At 32.1% G+C, this 23,182-nt stretch overlaps 1 protein-coding gene across 4 annotated transcripts in view; it reads left to right on the forward strand.

Moving 5' to 3' along the window:
- Positions 1–23,182, forward strand: part of brp (ELKS/RAB6-interacting/CAST family member bruchpilot) — a 272,388-nt gene that overhangs the window by 155,756 nt on the left and 93,450 nt on the right. For all 4 annotated transcript variants that reach the window (XM_076411147.1, XM_076411149.1, XM_076411150.1 and 1 more), the window contains one exon: positions 21,139–21,308. In XM_076411147.1, the coding sequence (XP_076267262.1) occupies positions 21,139–21,308 (170 nt within the window). The remainder of the gene's footprint in view (positions 1–21,138; positions 21,309–23,182) is intronic.

The following is a 23,182-nucleotide window of genomic DNA, read 5'->3' on the forward strand; positions in this document are numbered from 1 at the left end:
GTTAATTTGTTCTGTTACTATCTATATACATCTTCCTTCATATAACTAGATGTAATCACTGCATTCTTTATAACGCACTTGCAATATCTGCTAAACAGCATTATTCTCCTCACACGTTTTAACCAAATGCTCATATATATTCTGAGCAATTACACACATATCCGTGCATATATGTTTAGCACTCTACAATAAGATTTCCTACCGTGATCGTATATTAATTATATACTCACTTTTAGTTGCTTTGACTCTCACCATTCTTTCTAGGAAATTGTATTGTATTACAATCCCATATTCCGAAAGTTCTATTCAAGTAAATAACTAAGCTATTAATTTCCAATCTATCTAACATGTGTTCACAAATTCATCATTTGTCAATTTCTTCTTCACTGTATCTGATTGAACTCATCCAAGTCGAAGGGGTTATTAAACAATCCTGTTTCCAGCATGAAGAACACTATATCTGCAATGAACTGTTAGTATATTATGTTATGACTAATTAAACTTGATCAAATGTTTACTATCAAACATTTTTGACGACCAAAATAACTACCTCATCAGCAGATGTGGAGCTTTTTAGCGTCCATTTAAAATTTCACTATTTCAAGCTTCAATTTTTCTTTCAAATCGATTTTTTTTGCAGATATAACTTTTATTCTGTGTAAAGTAAATAGGTTGAACTATAATAAAGTAGCTTTTTAAATATAGTCATCTCATCTATTAAAAGCTGATTTGGTACCAATCTTGGTACTATTCTTCATTAAATCTCGTCATAGTTGGCGATCGGCCATAATAGTTCTAGCCTGGGACAATATTAATCTCCTTTTTTCAAATAGCTTTCCGAAATCTTTATTTATCAGGGATTAGCAAGAAGAGCAGTAAGCAGTTGTCAATGTCAAGTATTTCTTCTCATTTTCTAATCTAAATACATCATCGTAGAGAAGCTAAAACTCCTGCAATTTGGCCAATCCGGCTTAATATTCGGCAGTAGATAGATATCTTGTTTTATATTATACTGCCTTGAGCTGGGTCCCGTTGCGATTTTAGTATTTTCTCCATTCATTATTAAGCTATATAGTTCTCCAAAACCAACTATATACTCGAATCCCTAACATCTGTATCAAATAATATAGCGCTATCGTCAGCGAACAGCAAATTGATCAAGGAGTTTGTAGCATCATATTGATTGCCATGTCTGTTTTTAAAACTTTTCGAACAATTGCATCCACTACTATACTGGAAAGCATATGAGATATAACCAATCCTTGGCAAACACCAAAAAATGTCCATTATTTGTCCTAAAATAAAGGCCAGTGTAGAGAGTATAAGAAAAACCAAGAAAATCAATAAAAACAACGCTTCCTCCATCTAACTCGTTATTCCATCAATGAATGAAGAATGCGAAAATATTATTTTAACTTTAGTTAAAAACTGAAATTCCTTTTTAATTTTTCAAAATTTAAATCCATTAAAATGACATCATAGAGCAAACACAAATATTTATAGGGTATATTAACTGTTATAAATAATAAATACGGACCTACATCTAAAAGTTGTTTCAACCAGTCTGTATTTCAATAGTATTGTTTTATTTTCATTTGAATTACACTAATTAAATGCGCTATTTCAATATAAATTAACATAAAGCATACAGTCAGAATTATAACATTAAATCGATACTGTAAAATTGTTTGATTTAATTTATCAGATATTAAAGATCGATAATATTAATATTAATAATGTAATATCACATACTCATTTCAAATATAGTATACGTATTAAAAAAAGTATTGATTATAAACCAGTTTAGTTGATGTTTTGCATCACGAGATTATGTCAGTTACTTTTGTAAATTTTTTACTGTAACTTTAAAAGCATCCCTACTGCAATTATTTGACAAAAATGGAAAAAAGTGCTTTTCGTATGCTTATTAATTATTTAATTTTTTTGCGCAACAAAATGTTACCTAAACCAAGGAAATGCCTGATAAATATTATGTAGAACCTGTACTATCAATTTCAACGGTTAAGAAGTGGTTTGCTGGGTTCCATTATATTCGTACCAGCTGGACATCTAAATCGCCCAATAGAATTCATGATGCCAAAAAGTTGATAAAATCCATGGATACTGAACGATTGGAGAATGACATTAAGTGAGTTGTCACCGAATCTGTAGGTAATTCAGCTAAGTGGGTACATCACAAATTGAATACATGAATATTTTAATATAAAAAGCATTTCCATAAGAGTAATGAGTTCTGGGAATAGTTACACTCAACAATCACACGTCTAGCCTCTTCAAAGGAGTGTTTGGCGATATTTAGTTGAACAAAAGAACTGTCAAACATTGGTTTTCACCCTGAGGACGTGAATCAAAGAGGGCCAAGGTTTGCTTGTCGCTCAACATATCATGGTTACAGTATTTAGGCTACCAGGGGTGTGCAACTGCAATGGTAAGTAGTGGGGCAAAGTTTCGCTTAGTCCAATCATTGGCGGCGCTGACAACGCGAATTTGATTGGTTAGTTTAAAATAGTTATGTAGAAACCTGTAAGGAAAATACTTTGCTTTGATTGGTCTGCCATTTCCCCTGATTATTTTGTGACGTCACATTTATTGGCCAATAGTATTTAAATAAAAATCAAATTTAAATTTTAAAATTAATTTATTAAAATAAAATCCTATACAAATATACATAAGTGTAAATAATATAAATATATATAAACAAAAAGCAAAAAAAACAATTATGAACTCTATTCTAGGCAATATTAAAATATCTATAATTCTTCTATAAGGCCTTCCCATATATGTTTAGTGCCATCAATTTTATGGGATCTATTAGAGTTCTAACTTATCTTGATATATTGAAGGTAAACTTTAAATCCTTAATCCTTTAACTTCATTAAACCAAAAATACAATCAAACCTCAGAATAACTTAAAATTTTGTCTTGAAAATCATTATGGATTGGACAGTCGAAACACTAAAAATGTATGTTTTTTAAAAATATTTAGATTTTAGAGTATTTAATCTGTGGAACTACTTAATATAGAATATAGACAAATATTGCATGTTGTCTCTTTTTCAGAAGTTTTGTTAAATATCCTGAAATAAGACTAAAATACAATATTAGACTTTTGTTTTCCTCAGAGCAAAATTCTCTGGAACTGAAAATATAGACTCAACTGGTGATTTAACAACCTCAAGTGGTACTAGATCTCCCGTTAAAAAAGAATATAAGTTATCTAACATGTTCATCTTCTTCACAATTTTCTCCGGGAGAATGATGTGAAAAAATTGAAATGATGAGCCCTTTTAAAAATTTCTCGAACATACTAGGGGAAGGATGCTGTTTCTACCTCTATGACCTCTAATAGATCCAACAAAAATCTTTAAGCAATCTTGGTTAAGACTTGTTAAACAAATGTAGTTATTTGTAAATTTAGACAAAATAGATTTCTTTAAGTTAATAAATCCCCTAAAAGTAGCAATTAAATTTTTAATTGATGGCACCATAACAAATATTTTCTTAACAAGGCAATCAAATTTAAATATATAATTCCTCTACTATAAAATGATTGAACACTGATTGTTCTAAAAAGTTAAAGTTTCGCAAATATTTTAGGGATATTTTACAATTAAAAGTAGTATTTATTACTACTAATTATCCAGTTATATTAATTGTTACCTTCTTGTAAGACTTCTTTATGTAGAGACATCACATTGACAGCATACGAACAACTTGGTAGATTAATTGGATTTTATTACTACTAACATCTTCATAAGGTTTTAAATTTCTGTAAACAAACAATATATAAACAGACATGTAGTAGATAGATAATTTTATATGTACCTGATAAAACCAATGATGGATATGAATTTACCCTAATACCTGTTCGTGAAGGAAGGATAATTCTAAATTTTTCACTAAAATGTCCATAACAAACACCATGACGTTGATATATTTGCATTGTGGTTTATCCAGGTAACTTACTACTATTTACTTGATCAACCCATTTTTGGAAAGGAGCGAGATCATTCTTTGGGAAACGATGTCTAATTTCCGTAGTAGAATTTTACCCCGGTACACTACATCTTTTACTACACTGATCAATTTTTGTCATCAATTTTTATATTATTACCCTATAATAATTAATGTAAAACAGAAAATATGCACAACGTAAAACGAAAACTTCGTGATCTAAACAAAAACCATAACCTACAAACAACAAACATAAAAATGGACGCCCATAGAAAATGCTGATTTCACACAATTTGATCGACCAATCACATTTCATGTTAGTGGCGGCACCTGGAATTTAAACTGCCAATCACAATTTGCGATCGCAGCACTACAGTTGATTGAACTAAACAAAACATTTTCCCAAGGTCGCCTATACCGTGAAATTTCTATTTTTTCTATGTAGGCTACTTTAAGATCTTGAAAAGGGTTAAGCTACTATTGGCTAACATAATATTTAACATTTGTTATTGCTTTAAACCAAAATCGAACGCAATTGGGGAAGGAAGAAGTATTGTTCTATTAAAGCAATGAACGGGTGCACATATATGTAGTCACCATGGTAAAAATCTGCCAGGTAAACGAAACGAACTGCTACCCCATCCAGTTTATTCTCCAGATTTAGGGCCTACAATTATTTCGTGTTTCCAAACCTAAAGAAATGTCTAGGTGATAAGAAACTGGATCGAACGAAGAGCTCATCACTTAAACAAACTCTCAGACTCTGACTTATCAAACTGTCCTGGCATAAATGTTGTATTCAAATTTATATTGTGTTAATGTATTAATAACAATTAAAACTAAAAATTAATGCTAGAGCTGAGATAACATGATTATATTGGTTAAATATTTAAAGTTAATTTTATTGTAAAAATCTGCACTCCAATCAGTTACGATTAGGTGACAATTTATTATATTACATTGTGCAATTTTCGGTTTCGTTATCAGAATTTTTCAAGCAATTATATTAGTGATTGTTAAACATACATTAATTAGTGCCAGTAAAATAGATGCAGTGTGAGGCCGATCTTAAATATGGTAAGTAATATTTTAAAACTCACAAAAATAATATACATTTATTGTACTGGAATGTTTTGTCTAACAGATACTAACCCATAAATTAAACGTCATATATTTTGAAATATTTATTAAAGTAAATATGTAGCAATACTAGTTTAATGAAACCATACTACCCAGCGTTTCCAAGGCAACGTTTCATGAAATATTCCAAATATAATCACTTAGTCAAAAGTTACTGGGCTTGGAAATGGATTATCTGATCATTTTCTTTATACAGCATCAGTTAATCCTTGAAATATATCGACGAATTTCTTAAATATATAGAGTTATATCAACATACTTCATCTCCCGAAATCCCTTCGGTACTCACATCTATCATAAAATAGTGTTGAGCCATTCATATAAAAGCACTCTGTCTTACAAAATGAGCTTAATACCTGAACTTCACAAGGAAAGGCACAGTCTTTAATTATGAAAACCTTGGATTACACATATTTAGTGACACAGTTGACGTTTCTTGACGAAGAAAACTGGTTCTTAGAAGAAAATTAATCAAAAATGTCATTGATTAACGTTTGAAAATTGAATAAATCAATTTTCTTTGAATGGAAAAATGAAATACGTTTTTTCAAAGCCATTATATTGGTACATATTTAGTCACCATAGGCATAAATTTGCTTCAATTTTCTGAATTTAATAATCATCGTTATCTTAACATACAAGAAAATTCAGTGTGTATGAATATAGTTTAGTTTTTTTTTCTTAGACGTTGACAAAGTTAATATATATTCTTATAGACTTACTCACATTTTACTAATTAGTCGATATTGTTAAATTAATCAGATTTTCCGCTCAGTAATTTTATGTACTTCATTGCTGATCTTAACAGCCATCTGTTAATATACTACTGCGAGAGTTTGAGTATGCTGCGTCTCTTAGTTTGTGAACATTGAGTTCAGAAAAGAAGATTTTAATGAATATTTAAACTCTTTTTGCCTATAGAAATATCATTCCTAACACCTGTTTATTAAAACAATGCAAGAAACATTTCCGATTTTGCCATTGAAGTAGCATTACACACAGGCCCAAACGCCTTTCAATGTCTCTTGGTTTCAATTCATACGGCACAACATTTCCTAGCTTTTGAATCATTGCCATGTTATTCAAGCGATAGCAAATATTTTCTTGTGTTACTTCTAATAATTCGGCGCACTCTTCTTGCATTATGCATTGATCATCATCGGGTGAGACAACGTGAGGCAAAAGTCCCACTGCCATTTTGATTATCTATAACTTTGCTCAAAGGAAACATAAGTAAGTTTATTTTTCATAAAAAGTTTGTTTGGTCTTTACGTTTTTTCTTCGTTATGAGTGAAAAATTATGTCGACTAAATAGTGACCGCGATTCGCTATGCAACTTTCGGATATTTTTAAGGTGTATTTCATGACATCCTGCAACATTTGAGTCTGAATTTCTTCTATTTCGTGACGAATATTGCTTTTAAGATGTTGGCTCGTTTGAGGCTTATTCACATAAACTTTAGATTTTAACAAACCCCATATGGAAATGTCTGATGTTTTTAAGTCCGAAGATCTGGCTGGCCATGCTAAATCGCCACTTAGCGAAATTAGTCATCATGGAAAAACGTCATTCAATAATTGAGTTGTTGAGCGAGCTGTGTATTCTGTGGCCCCATCTTGCTGAAATCACATGTTCTCTAGTCCTTGCTCTTCCATTTCAGGCACAAGAAATCGAATCATGTCTTGGTACCGTTCATCAGTAACAGTAACTGCAACACCTTGGTCATTTGTATGAATACCACACCATAGAGTTGTTTTTAGTGGATGCAATAATGTTTCATGGATTAATAGAGGATTCTGTGTTCCTCAAAACAGACTGTGCTATTTTTTCACGTGACAATTTCCACTGAGTGGCAATAATGGAACGATTATTTTCAATAAATATTGTCACTATTTCTGCTCGTTCTTGTGATGTATATTTATTCAAAATAAAATTTGGACGTCTACACAACACAATGGTTACATTGTATGGCACCTCTTACCTTCATATCCACACAAATACATATACATTTTTTTTAGGTTTCCAGAATGCTCTTCGATTTCAGTGATAAAGTCATGACTTTCAAAACGTCAAAACCAGTATTCACATATTTTATTGGTGCAGCATGATTGCTATAAATTTCACACATTATTCAACGAGCTTCGGCTGGCCTTTTCTTCAAACTTTAAGTAAAACGCTATAAAAATCCGCAAATGTGAATCCAGATATTTTCAACGTACTGATTTTTTTTTAATGGCCAAATGACACAATCTGAAAATTGCCGCCTCCCATTGAGGTTTCAACATGAAGTTAGTTACAAACGTACCCGACTCTATTTAATAATCAGTTATAAATATCTGATATAAAACTTTTAAAATTAATTTACAGGCGCTCCATCTAAGTATACCGATTGCCAGTTAGATAATTATTGTTATTTAATTTTTTTCTACTGTAATTTCTACTCCATCCAAAATTACTTCATTTTCGCATTTTATTTTAAGAGGCTCACTGGATCAAATCCATGTAAAATAAAACAAGCAACACGTTAATTATGAACCTTTCTGCTTTGTATTTAACCGGTTGTATTTTCGGTGAAGACATTAAAATTCAAACGTTCTCGAAATAATTATCAACTAAAATATTTACATTGCTGGTTTATTCTATATTAATTCTTGACGATTTAAATTGGATTCAGAATTAATTGCGTCCAATTCTCATTTAATATGTTTATAATTCGACATGAAATATATAAAAGGTTCTGATGTTTACGTTACTAAGCTTTTCATTCTGGTAATAATACAATAATTAATCAAATTAATATTTTTAATTAAATTCATTATGGTAGTTCTAAATAGGGTCTATTTCCATAAAAATTAAAGTCCATTGGTTTATAAAGCATGGGCAAAATATAATCCATTGTTTGTAGTGACATTCAAGATTTAACTTGCTTAAAATTATAGAGCTTAGATTTTGTTCGATATCATGTTGTCATTTTGAAATAATTAATAAAAAAGCTCTCATAGAAGCCGTGTCTCTTTTGTCTGTATAAACCTTACACAACACCTTTTCATTATGCGCCCTTGAGGCCAATAGTTTACCAATAAAATAATTCTACATGGATGCATATAAAGCTCTTAACCAAGCTCCTAAAGTTGTGTGGTTTGTCGTTGTTTTTTGTATTGATGAAACACAATTCCTATCCTAGGAACAGTAATTGATTCTTAGCAGTTGATCCAATTATCAACAGCACAAGTAGAATTAAAAGTATACTTAAAAACTGACTTCTTCAAGAAAATAAGGGGCGACTGGTTAAACGATGGTAGAAATCAACACTAGGGCTAAAATAGACCCCTCCGTCTTACTCGTACACCATTTAGGTAGCTTAAGTGACATTAACGGATAATTTTGGCCGTATTACATAATACCTACCTCCTAAAGAAATGGCCATGGAAATTTACGTGATGGTTATTCAATCTGGACAGCTTATAGCTGTAAAATTATGTTTCAGTATCGGCTGTACCGTCGTCCGATAGTTTTCCTTAGAAAATCTTCGAAATGGCTCTATTTCTGGTCAAATTTCCATGGCATCCCTCTATAGAATCGTTTCCAAGCTTTAGTGACTCCAGATTATCATAGTCTATGGCCAAAAAACTGAGTAACTGCAATCCGCATTTGGTGGCAGTTCACTTTGTACTGTAAGCTTATGTTCAAATTCCAGTAAACTATGTTAATTCACAACAATTTTAGTCGGCCTTCGATGGCCTTAGACCTTGAACCTGTGACTGGAGGTATTTTTAAAAGCTTGAATGTTTCTTACTTGGAATAGCTAATGGCTAGGGGTAGTTGAGCACTTCCACATCACCTTTTGTGGCCTTATAGCTTCAGATGCGATACTTTTGCCCGAAGTCCACTTAACTACACTAAGAATTGCTTCCAACACTAAGAATCCAACGTTAAAAAGTTTTTTTTTCTTGCTAATTAATTTTGTTCCGGTTAATTGAATGAATTAAATAGGGCCCATCATTAACATCCTTATGATATTCCAGGAATCCAACTGACTGCGCAGGTTACATTTTATGAAATGGTTTTAAACAAAGACCTATATTACTATTTTACTTAAAATCTGATTTGTCCAAGAAAAGAAAATGCGACTATTTGAATAGCGACACAAAGCCCTATGGAGGGTAAAATAGACATATCCCTCTCTCTTATAGAGGTAGTTCAAGTAACAGAAACATATGGCCGAAGAGTCTTGACCGTATTACATTACATACATACCAAGGTGAATTCAAAATATACTTTAGTACTTTCTTTTTGGAAGCTTCAGTACTTCGAACCATTTTGGTATTGTAGCCTCACAGCCCCACAGTTTATTTAAAAGTATTTGCTTATATCAAATAATCTTCTTGTAAATAGATAACTCGGAATTTCACCCAAGCAATCAATGTATTTCTGGAATTGATGTTGAATTCATCGCTTTTCTTTTCTATCGTATATACTTTTGGCATCCATAATCAGGTCAAGGTATTTTGCTATGTTAGCATATGCAATGCGCATACTGTTAAAGGAGACACTTTCTGATGTGATCCTCATATTTATGAAATATATGGATAGGGATTCTGATTCAAATGATTTAGTTCGCTATTTTTTAGTCCATGTCCATGTTTTGTCAACTTTATCAAAATTGGTTAGGGTTTTTGAATGGAGTACTCTGTAGACTTTGATATTATTGTTATCAGTAAAGCTGGAAGTTGTTACCACACCAGCTTTTAACAGTTTGACAATTTAAATTTTAAAATTAATTTATTAAAATAAAATCCTATACAAATATACATAAGTGTAAATAATATAAATACATATAAACAAAAAGCAAAAAAAACAATTATGAACTCTATTCTAGGCAATATTAAAATATCTATAATTCTTCTATAAGGCCTTCCCATATATGTTTAGTGCCATCAATTTTATGGGATCTATTAGAGTTCTAACTTATCTTGATATATTGAAGGTAAACTTTAAATCCTTAATCCTTTAACTTCATTAAACCAAAAATACAATCAAACCTCAGAATAACTTAAAATTTTGTCTTGAAAATCATTATGGATTGGACAGTCGAAACACTAAAAATGTATGTTTTTTAAAAATATTTAGATTTTAGAGTATTTAATCTGTGGAACTACTTAATATAGAATATAGACAAATATTGCATGTTGTCTCTTTTTCAGAAGTTTTGTTAAATATCCTGAAATAAGACTAAAATACAATATTAGACTTTTGTTTTCCTCAGAGCAAAATTCTCTGGAACTGAAAATATAGACTCAACTGGTGATTTAACAACCTCAAGTGGTACTAGATCTCCCGTTAAAAAAGAATATAAGTTATCTAACATGTTCATCTTCTTCACAATTTTCTCCGGGAGAATGATGTGAAAAAATTGAAATGATGAGCCCTTTTAAAAATTTCTCGAACATACTAGGGGAAGGATGCTGTTTCTACCTCTATGACCTCTAATAGATCCAACAAAAATCTTTAAGCAATTTTGGTTAAGATTTGTTAAACAAATGTAGTTATTTGTAAATTTAGACAAAATAGATTTCTTTAAGTTAATAAATCCCCTAAAAGTAGCAATTAAATTTTTAATTGATGGCACCATAACAAATATTTTCTTAACAAGGCAATCAAATTTAAATATATAATTCCTCTACTATAAAATGATTGAACACTGATTGTTCTAAAAAGTTAAAGTTTCGCAAATATTTTAGGGATATTTTACAATTAAAAGTAGTATTTATTACTACTAATTATCCAGTTATATTAATTGTTACCTTCTTGTAAGACTTCTTTATGTAGAGACATCACATTGACAGCATACGAACAACTTGGTAGATTAATTGGATTTTATTACTACTAACATCTTCATAAGGTTTTAAATTTCTGTAAACAAACAATATATAAACAGACATGTAGTAGATAGATAATTTTATATGTACCTGATAAAACCAATGATGGATATGAATTTACCCTAATACCTGTTCGTGAAGGAAGGATAATTCTAAATTTTTCACTAAAATGTCCATAACAAACACCATGACGTTGATATATTTGCATTGTGGTTTATCCAGGTAACTTACTACTATTTACTTGATCAACCCATTTTTGGAAAGGAGCGAGATCATTCTTTGGGAAACGATGTCTAATTTCCGTAGTAGAATTTTACCCCGGTACACTACATCTTTTACTACACTGATCAATTTTTGTCATCAATTTTTATATTATTACCCTATAATAATTAATGTAAAACAGAAAATATGCACAACGTAAAACGAAAACTTCGTGATCTAAACAAAAACCATAACCTACAAACAACAAACATAAAAATGGACGCCCATAGAAAATACTGATTTCACACAATTTGATCGACCAATCACATTTCATGTTAGTGGCGGCACCTGGAATTTAAACTGCCAATCACAATTTGCGATCGCAGCACTACAGTTGATTGAACTAAACAAAACATTTTCCCAAGGTCGCCTATACCGTGAAATTTCTATTTTTTCTATGTAGGCTACTTTAAGATCTTGAAAAGGGTTAAGCTACTATTGGCTAACATAATATTTAACATTTGTTATTGCTTTAAACCAAAATCGAACGCAATTGGGGAAGGAAGAAGTATTGTTCTATTAAAGCAATGAACGGGTGCACATATATGTAGTCACCATGGTAAAAATCTGCCAGGTAAACGAAACGAACTGCTACCCCATCCAGTTTATTCTCCAGATTTAGGGCCTACAATTATTTCGTGTTTCCAAACCTAAAGAAATGTCTAGGTGATAAGAAACTGGATCGAACGAAGAGCTCATCACTTAAACAAACTCTCAGACTCTGACTTATCAAACTGTCCTGGCATAAATGTTGTATTCAAATTTATATTGTGTTAATGTATTAATAACAATTAAAACTAAAAATTAATGCTAGAGCTGAGATAACATGATTATATTGGTTAAATATTTAAAGTTAATTTTATTGTAAAAATCTGCACTCCAATCAGTTACGATTAGGTGACAATTTATTATATTACATTGTGCAATTTTCGGTTTCGTTATCAGAATTTTTCAAGCAATTATATTAGTGATTGTTAAACATACATTAATTAGTGCCAGTAAAATAGATGCAGTGTGAGGCCGATCTTAAATATGGTAAGTAATATTTTAAAACTCACAAAAATAATATACATTTATTGTACTGGAATGTTTTGTCTAACAGATACTAACCCATAAATTAAACGTCATATATTTTGAAATATTTATTAAAGTAAATATGTAGCAATACTAGTTTAATGAAACCATACTACCCAGCGTTTCCAAGGCAACGTTTCATGAAATATTCCAAATATAATCACTTAGTCAAAAGTTACTGGGCTTGGAAATGGATTATCTGATCATTTTCTTTATACAGCATCAGTTAATCCTTGAAATATATCGACGAATTTCTTAAATATATAGAGTTATATCAACATACTTCATCTCCCGAAATCCCTTCGGTACTCACATCTATCATAAAATAGTGTTGAGCCATTCATATAAAAGCACTCTGTCTTACAAAATGAGCTTAATACCTGAACTTCACAAGGAAAGGCACAGTCTTTAATTATGAAAACCTTGGATTACACATATTTAGTGACACAGTTGACGTTTCTTGACGAAGAAAACTGGTTCTTAGAAGAAAATTAATCAAAAATGTCATTGATTAACGTTTGAAAATTGAATAAATCAATTTTCTTTGAATGGAAAAATGAAATACGTTTTTTCAAAGCCATTATATTGGTACATATTTAGTCACCATAGGCATAAATTTGCTTCAATTTTCTGAATTTAATAATCATCGTTATCTTAACATACAAGAAAATTCAGTGTGTATGAATATAGTTTAGTTTTTTTTTCTTAGACGTTGACAAAGTTAATATATATTCTTATAGACTTACTCACATTTTACTAATTAGTCGATATTGTTAAATTAATCAGATTTTCCGCTCAGTAATTTTATGTACTTCATTGCTGATCTTAACAGCCATCTGTTAATATACTACTGCGAGAGTTTGAGTATGCTGCGTCTCTTAGTTTGTGAACATTGAGTTCAGAAAAGAAGATTTTAATGAATATTTAAACTCTTTTTGCCTATAGAAATATCATTCCTAACACCTGTTTATTAAAACAATGCAAGAAACATTTCCGATTTTGCCATTGAAGTAGCATTACACACAGGCCCAAACGCCTTTCAATGTCTCTTGGTTTCAATTCATACGGCACAACATTTCCTAGCTTTTGAATCATTGCCATGTTATTCAAGCGATAGCAAATATTTTCTTGTGTTACTTCTAATAATTCGGCGCACTCTTCTTGCATTATGCATTGATCATCATCGGGTGAGACAACGTGAGGCAAAAGTCCCACTGCCATTTTGATTATCTATAACTTTGCTCAAAGGAAACATAAGTAAGTTTATTTTTCATAAAAAGTTTGTTTGGTCTTTACGTTTTTTCTTCGTTATGAGTGAAAAATTATGTCGACTAAATAGTGACCGCGATTCGCTATGCAACTTTCGGATATTTTTAAGGTGTATTTCATGACATCCTGCAACATTTGAGTCTGAATTTCTTCTATTTCGTGACGAATATTGCTTTTAAGATGTTGGCTCGTTTGAGGCTTATTCACATAAACTTTAGATTTTAACAAACCCCATATGGAAATGTCTGATGTTTTTAAGTCCGAAGATCTGGCTGGCCATGCTAAATCGCCACTTAGCGAAATTAGTCATCATGGAAAAACGTCATTCAATAATTGAGTTGTTGAGCGAGCTGTGTATTCTGTGGCCCCATCTTGCTGAAATCACATGTTCTCTAGTCCTTGCTCTTCCATTTCAGGCACAAGAAATCGAATCATGTCTTGGTACCGTTCATCAGTAACAGTAACTGCAACACCTTGGTCATTTGTATGAATACCACACCATAGAGTTGTTTTTAGTGGATGCAATAATGTTTCATGGATTAATAGAGGATTCTGTGTTCCTCAAAACAGACTGTGCTATTTTTTCACGTGACAATTTCCACTGAGTGGCAATAATGGAACGATTATTTTCAATAAATATTGTCACTATTTCTGCTCGTTCTTGTGATGTATATTTATTCAAAATAAAATTTGGACGTCTACACAACACAATGGTTACATTGTATGGCACCTCTTACCTTCATATCCACACAAATACATATACATTTTTTTTAGGTTTCCAGAATGCTCTTCGATTTCAGTGATAAAGTCATGACTTTCAAAACGTCAAAACCAGTATTCACATATTTTATTGGTGCAGCATGATTGCTATAAATTTCACACATTATTCAACGAGCTTCGGCTGGCCTTTTCTTCAAACTTTAAGTAAAACGCTATAAAAATCCGCAAATGTGAATCCAGATATTTTCAACGTACTGATTTTTTTTTAATGGCCAAATGACACAATCTGAAAATTGCCGCCTCCCATTGAGGTTTCAACATGAAGTTAGTTACAAACGTACCCGACTCTATTTAATAATCAGTTATAAATATCTGATATAAAACTTTTAAAATTAATTTACAGGCGCTCCATCTAAGTATACCGATTGCCAGTTAGATAATTATTGTTATTTAATTTTTTTCTACTGTAATTTCTACTCCATCCAAAATTACTTCATTTTCGCATTTTATTTTAAGAGGCTCACTGGATCAAATCCATGTAAAATAAAACAAGCAACACGTTAATTATGAACCTTTCTGCTTTGTATTTAACCGGTTGTATTTTCGGTGAAGACATTAAAATTCAAACGTTCTCGAAATAATTATCAACTAAAATATTTACATTGCTGGTTTATTCTATATTAATTCTTGACGATTTAAATTGGATTCAGAATTAATTGCGTCCAATTCTCATTTAATATGTTTATAATTCGACATGAAATATATAAAAGGTTCTGATGTTTACGTTACTAAGCTTTTCATTCTGGTAATAATACAATAATTAATCAAATTAATATTTTTAATTAAATTCATTATGGTAGTTCTAAATAGGGTCTATTTCCATAAAAATTAAAGTCCATTGGTTTATAAAGCATGGGCAAAATATAATCCATTGTTTGTAGTGACATTCAAGATTTAACTTGCTTAAAATTATAGAGCTTAGATTTTGTTCGATATCATGTTGTCATTTTGAAATAATTAATAAAAAAGCTCTCATAGAAGCCGTGTCTCTTTTGTCTGTATAAACCTTACACAACACCTTTTCATTATGCGCCCTTGAGGCCAATAGTTTACCAATAAAATAATTCTACATGGATGCATATAAAGCTCTTAACCAAGCTCCTAAAGTTGTGTGGTTTGTCGTTGTTTTTTGTATTGATGAAACACAATTCCTATCCTAGGAACAGTAATTGATTCTTAGCAGTTGATCCAATTATCAACAGCACAAGTAGAATTAAAAGTATACTTAAAAACTGACTTCTTCAAGAAAATAAGGGGCGACTGGTTAAACGATGGTAGAAATCAACACTAGGGCTAAAATAGACCCCTCCGTCTTACTCGTACACCATTTAGGTAGCTTAAGTGACATTAACGGATAATTTTGGCCGTATTACATAATACCTACCTCCTAAAGAAATGGCCATGGAAATTTACGTGATGGTTATTCAATCTGGACAGCTTATAGCTGTAAAATTATGTTTCAGTATCGGCTGTACCGTCGTCCGATAGTTTTCCTTAGAAAATCTTCGAAATGGCTCTATTTCTGGTCAAATTTCCATGGCATCCCTCTATAGAATCGTTTCCAAGCTTTAGTGACTCCAGATTATCATAGTCTATGGCCAAAAAACTGAGTAACTGCAATCCGCATTTGGTGGCAGTTCACTTTGTACTGTAAGCTTATGTTCAAATTCCAGTAAACTATGTTAATTCACAACAATTTTAGTCGGCCTTCGATGGCCTTAGACCTTGAACCTGTGACTGGAGGTATTTTTAAAAGCTTGAATGTTTCTTACTTGGAATAGCTAATGGCTAGGGGTAGTTGAGCACTTCCACATCACCTTTTGTGGCCTTATAGCTTCAGATGCGATACTTTTGCCCGAAGTCCACTTAACTACACTAAGAATTGCTTCCAACACTAAGAATCCAACGTTAAAAAGTTTTTTTTTCTTGCTAATTAATTTTGTTCCGGTTAATTGAATGAATTAAATAGGGCCCATCATTAACATCCTTATGATATTCCAGGAATCCAACTGACTGCGCAGGTTACATTTTATGAAATGGTTTTAAACAAAGACCTATATTACTATTTTACTTAAAATCTGATTTGTCCAAGAAAAGAAAATGCGACTATTTGAATAGCGACACAAAGCCCTATGGAGGGTAAAATAGACATATCCCTCTCTCTTATAGAGGTAGTTCAAGTAACAGAAACATATGGCCGAAGAGTCTTGACCGTATTACATTACATACATACCAAGGTGAATTCAAAATATACTTTAGTACTTTCTTTTTGGAAGCTTCAGTACTTCGAACCATTTTGGTATTGTAGCCTCACAGCCCCACAGTTTATTTAAAAGTATTTGCTTATATCAAATAATCTTCTTGTAAATAGATAACTCGGAATTTCACCCAAGCAATCAATGTATTTCTGGAATTGATGTTGAATTCATCGCTTTTCTTTTCTATCGTATATACTTTTGGCATCCATAATCAGGTCAAGGTATTTTGCTATGTTAGCATATGCAATGCGCATACTGTTAAAGGAGACACTTTCTGATGTGATCCTCATATTTATGAAATATATGGATAGGGATTCTGATTCAAATGATTTAGTTCGCTATTTTTTAGTCCATGTCCATGTTTTGTCAACTTTATCAAAATTGGTTAGGGTTTTTGAATGGAGTACTCTGTAGACTTTGATATTATTGTTATCAGTAAAGCTGGAAGTTGTGCTATATAATATTATGGGTAGATCCACACTGAACCTGTCCCCAACAGAGTTCCATGGAGCTAAAATAAAAAGCAGAAATAAAGATTTCTTTATTTATTTTATGAAACTTTTAAATTATGCCTGTAATTCTGTGTACATGGTCAATTGTTAGTTGAGAGGTATTATTCTGCGTCACAATTTTTACCAGGTTCTGCTATCTTCATAACTTTATCAGCTTTCCAGGCACTTGGAATATATGTTAACAGAAAGCGCACATCAAACAAGTTTCTTGACAATTGTAATTATTTTTAGTTTTCACAGTAGCAGTACCCATCATTCAAAACATTTTATATATCAAATATATATTAAAGTAGATAACCAACGAAAGCACAAAATTATCTTCAACGTTTCATATATTAATTGTACACTATTATTTGTTCTAATCGCAGTTTGGCAGCCACAACATTTTCTTCAACATTTTTAGTCACAAAATAAAATTCTGAACGCACCCATAAATATTTGATAATCAACAAAAATGTGCCTAACTGCCACATGCAGTTACAACTGATAATGCCACTTAATATGTGAAACAAAATTTTTGTATTATTCTAAAGTATTTTCCTTACAATTATTTCATCTTTTCTCCCCATACAAACCTTCCTTGGACTTCTGCAAATATTTCTAAATCAAAATTAGTCAAATTGGTCCAGTCATTTTTTAGTTTTAGCGAGACTAACCAAAAGAGCAATTAATTTTTGTATCTCTAATATATATTTCATAAAGTAAACATTATTTACCACCCAACCAACCATTGCAACAAAATTTCAATTGAAACCTGAGATATTATAGACAACATTGGTATAATAAAATATATAATATATATTATGTTATCGTGAGTGTTATATAAAACTATATTATTTTTTTTACATTCGGAACTTAACTGACCTATCAGAAATCGTTCAATATTCGCGTTAGACTACAAACAATAATTTCTCTCGATGGGAAACTGGAAGCCGGGGTTTGCAGCTTGGTTTTGATTATATTTTTATTGCTGTTGCCCCCGTAAACATCGAGAAAGGAAACGCCGTGGAAGTCAACCCCCAAAGAGAAATAAATATTAAATTATACCGGTTTTCGATTTTGTTCTGGTTTTCGATTCTGTTGCATTGCGGGGAAACCAATTTTTTGCGGCTTCGTTTATACGAAAACAGCAATCATGTAAACACATTACCGTTTTCCTCGTATTTTATTAGTCGAAATGTGAAATGTTTCTTTTGGTTCGGCTAGGAGAAATATAATTTTTAGTATTCAGTAAATACTGTTTTTTTTTTGGTTGATCAACGTGACCAGTTTTCATGAAAGATCGGATTTTTTTAGGAATTGTTTATTAATTCTTTCTTAAGAGGTTAAAACTGTTCACTTGATTCAAAGGAAATATTGGGATTTTAATGTATTTTTATATACATTTTAAAGCCTCCTTTTACTAACGAGGGTTTATCTGGACTGGACCTACAATTTAACGCGGGCTCCGAACTACGATCCTCGGCAGTAAGTCTACTAGCTCCGGAAACATCCGGTCTTACCCAGCCAGGTTATTGTCGTGACTAGGATCATTTTTCCTTGTATGGTTTTCCACTCTTGCCTAAAGACAATCAGAAATATTAGACAATCACAAACATAAATTTACGAGCATGTCCCAATAGGACTGAACGTTTTCGGCTCCGTGTATTGGTGCATTATCATTTTGGAATATAGCAGTATTTGGCAGAAAAATACTAGTCATAATAAGAACTTCATCTTGAGGCTAAGGATTGAAATATTTATTTAGAGTAATCTGACCAGTGATATGAATGTGAGTACCAGCTGAATATCACTATATTGCCGTCCAAATCATTACAGAACCCCCTCCATGTTTGATTGTAGGAATCAGGCAGATCTGATCGTATTTGTCTTTTGGTGTTTTGTGACTCTTCATTAGTCAAGTGTACAAGTATTATGATTTCTGTAGTTAAATTCTTAATTATATTTATAAAATTCTAATATGTATTTCCCAAAACACTCTTTTTGCAATATCTGATTTATGATTTTAAGTGTTTTAGGTCTCTCGCAGATTGTCAATCATTATTTGATCTCGTCTTTTTGTCGCTATCTGGCCTCTATCTATTTATAACATGATAATATATTGTCCATTAGTCAGAGGAGAAAGTAATTGACAGATACAGTTGCTTTTAGAAAGGGCGGTGTAACATATACGCCACATTAAGTTCCTTGGAGCCGGATATAATCAGGACAAACATGATCCTCCGAGCTGTATACGCGGATTATGACTTACTAGTTAACTGTATTGATCCAGAGTCCCGATTATTATTTCATGAATTACATCAAGTAAATCAACAGCAGCTTAAAGTAGCTTCTGTTATAGAGGGTTTCCGAATCGCTGTCCTTTCATGGATGTTAGCTTTATGAAGCTTCCGCCGTAGTGTTTTTGTAGAATGAGTATTGCCCGTGGGAGTGCTGGGCTTTGCTATCACTTAGTTCTAGGTTATCTAACCATAATCCCCTTTAATGTTCTTCGGTCTCTGTTAGACAACCTCGAGTTACTCTCACTATTCCTCTTATTCGATTATACTTTACCAAGTTTTATGTTTGCTGCCTTTACCGTGGATTCTGTCACTTGCGCAAAGTTAAATAACATCTGAGAGAACATACATTTTACCACTCGTTTGTTATAACCATTGCATACAAAGCGTATAAAAAACAAAAATATAACCTATAAGACATTGTCGTATTATTTACATGGAATCAGTAATACCAACATGTAACTTCAGTAAGTGATCTACTGTACAACTTATAATCTAAATATTATTCTAGATACTATTCTAATTATTAATGTCTATCCTAACTTATTCTAAAAACTATTCTAGCTTATTCTAGATATTATTAAATCTCACTTTATGTGTCTATTAATCAGTTTGTATGGCAGTTTGCGTTTAAGCCTACGCATTTCACTGTCATCGCGCACATTTAACTGTTTGGCGAGTGCATTGGGATGCACCAATAATCTTTGAGAGTACTTCACACTAACACTCCGAATCACACTCGTAATGGGTTCTATGGGTATATCGCGCTGAATCAGTTTGTTGGACACGTAATATCGCCGATGACTCGCAACAATTTATTCTGAAACCTCTGGAGGAATCTATGTTAGATTTGCTAGTAGCACCCCACAGTTCAATACCATAGGTCCAAATGCGCCTAAGTGTTGACTTATACAGCAAAACCTTGTTATCTAATGTTAATTTAGATTTACGCCCTATCAGTCAATACATTTGGTTTACTTTTAAGCCCAAGCTGTGTGCGTTTTGTAACCATGTCAAACGTCGATTGAAATGCATTCCCAGATATTTATTTGCTTGTTTTCAACCACAATTCGATTTTGTTAAGATGAAGTTGGAGGTTTCTTGTGGCTGATATTGGATCCTCGTGTGATGATAAAACCGATGTATTATCAGCATATGTTACAACAGTAGAGTTTCTTGAGGTCGGTAGGTCAGATGTATACAATATATATAACAATGGGCCAAGAAAATGTCTGGACTAACATATTTTTCTAGTCAACCCTATAGAGAATATAGCTTATATAAATTTAATTGTATATATTCTCGTAAAAAAAAGCAATAAAATAATTCAACATATTTTATGTGCTTTTATGAATCATTATAATTAATTATTTTTAGTGTTGAATGCGTCTACTAACAATACTAACTATACTAATGAAACATTAGGGGTTGCATGCATTTCGAAAGTTGATTTCGGTTGTTCATTTCGTCTATTTTCTTGTTTTATATGTCGTGTGTAATATATTATAATTATTATTTAATATTACAAATCTTTTTCCACTTGAATTTTTAAACGTATTAAAACATATCATTAAAAAAACTATTAATTAAAGTATAGTGATGGAAGATATGGGTTTTGGACTTTCTAAATGTATGTAACGACTTTATGCATTATTGATTTTAACAAATTAATTTACTACATTATTTTAGGCTAATTTTATGTATGTTTAGGTTGAAAATCTGGAAGATTTACTAAAGGAAAAAGATAACCAAGTGGATATGGCTCGAGCTAGGTTATCGGCTATGCAAGCGCATCATTGCTCTTCTGAAGGTGCTTTGAGCACTTTAGAAGAAGCCATCGGTGATAAGGAGAAGCAGATGCAACAATTGAGAGAACAGCGGTATGTTATTATTCATTATTTATTCTGGGATAATGTAAAGTTGGGGAAAATTAATTTCTGTAATGTGTCTAACAAATATTAAACCACACTTAAGTTGATATTAGGTTCAGAAAAAAGTAATATAGGTTTTTCCTAATGTAGGGTTTCAAAGTCCCGAACAGCTAGTGACAATTTTTTAACAAAACCATACTATAGCGCGTTTAAAAGGTAATAATGTAGTGAAAATTTAAAAAGTGACTGTATCGCCCTTCGTTTAATCAGATAAAAGTTTTTGCTTTTTGGAAATGAATATTCGCGTAGGAAATTTATATCATATTTCCCTTTTTAGCGTTTGAAGAGAAAATAATTAACACAAACATTGTAAGATGTTAATGGTGGAGGATTTATAGTCAGAACTTTTTAAATTATTATTTATTTTATCAATCTAGTAAATTAACATTAGTGCTGGAACAAGTCAATTGAAAAGTCCCCGGCCTACCATAGTAAAACACATTTTTTTGCCAAAATTATTTTTTTTTATTCAACATAATTCCCTTCAAGTGTGATACCCTGATTATAGCGACCCTCCAATTTTTCGATACCATTTTTGTACGACGATTTGTCCTTTGCTTCAAAATAGGCCTCAGTTTCGTCGATCACTTCTTCATTCGACGAAAATTTGGCATTGAGCATTCTTTCGAGATCTGATAACAGGAAATAGTCGCTTGGGGCAGATCTGGAGAATACGCTAGAGAGCAATTTGAAGCCCAATTCATGGATTTTTGACACGATGCATTGTCTTGGCGAAGCAGCACTTTCATTTCCTTCAAATGCGGCCGTTTTTCAGCGATTTCGCCCTTCAAAAGGTCCAATAACGCTATGTAATAGTTGCTGTTGATGGTCCTTCCTCTTTCAAGGTAGCCAATGAAAATTATTCCACAAATCGACGCAAAAACTGGGGTTTATTATGCTTGAGCATCTTCAAACACTGCTCCATATCATTAACTCGTCGTTGTTTTTGGTCAAAAGTGAGCTCACGCTGTCTTTGCTTGGACTACCTCATTTGGACGTCCACTACGTGTTGCATCATCTGTGTCTCTACGACCAGATTCGAAGTCAGCAAATCGGTTTTTTGTTGTTTCTGATGGAGCAAAGTTCTTGGAATATTGTTAATTCCAGCTATTACGTCGCTTGAATGGTATTTCTTTCATCAAGAAGTAGTCATCAAGAATATCATAACATTTTAACAGCTTTCTACTGAAAGTTAGCACTAACTGAAAAAGTGATGAATGATATTATATTGAAATCACCAGTTCCAAATCATCTAAAACAATATGCCTACGCCTTGTCAGTGGATTATGTTCGCCGTATATTCCCAACAATAGTTTTGTTAGACTTATACGAGAAGAAACTTCTCATCAAACATATTTTTCTAATTCATAATTTAATACCCGAATTGGCAATAACACCGTCTTTGCTCTTTCAACAAAATGAATCATAATTTTCCAAAAATCGTTTTCCATTTAGTAATAGTGAGTTATTCAATTTATAGAAACGTTAATTATGGATTTGGAGAAATCTGCTGCAATAGCCCATCAAGCACTTTTAGAACATTCACAGAGCATTTGTGGGTTTCCGTTTCAACGATTTAAAAGTGGTGATCTTGATGAAAAAGAACGGTTTAAAGAATCTAGACATTTCGAAAACACAACTTAAGTTCTCACTGGTATGCCAATCGGTCAGACTAAAACGGAAGTTCACGAAATGCCACTCCAAACTGTTTCGGCAAGATAGTTTCATTGATTTCTGGGAAAAAATTATTGCATAAATAATTGTAGGATCTGCAAGGTGTAGTGTATTACCTGCTGATAAAACACGCACTTGAGGTATGAAAA

The sequence above is a fragment of the Rhynchophorus ferrugineus genome, unplaced genomic scaffold (genome assembly GCF_030347505.1).
Source record: "Rhynchophorus ferrugineus isolate W39M unplaced genomic scaffold, kcgeb_rfMv2 rfM8, whole genome shotgun sequence".
NCBI lineage: Eukaryota > Metazoa > Arthropoda > Insecta > Coleoptera > Curculionidae > Rhynchophorus > Rhynchophorus ferrugineus.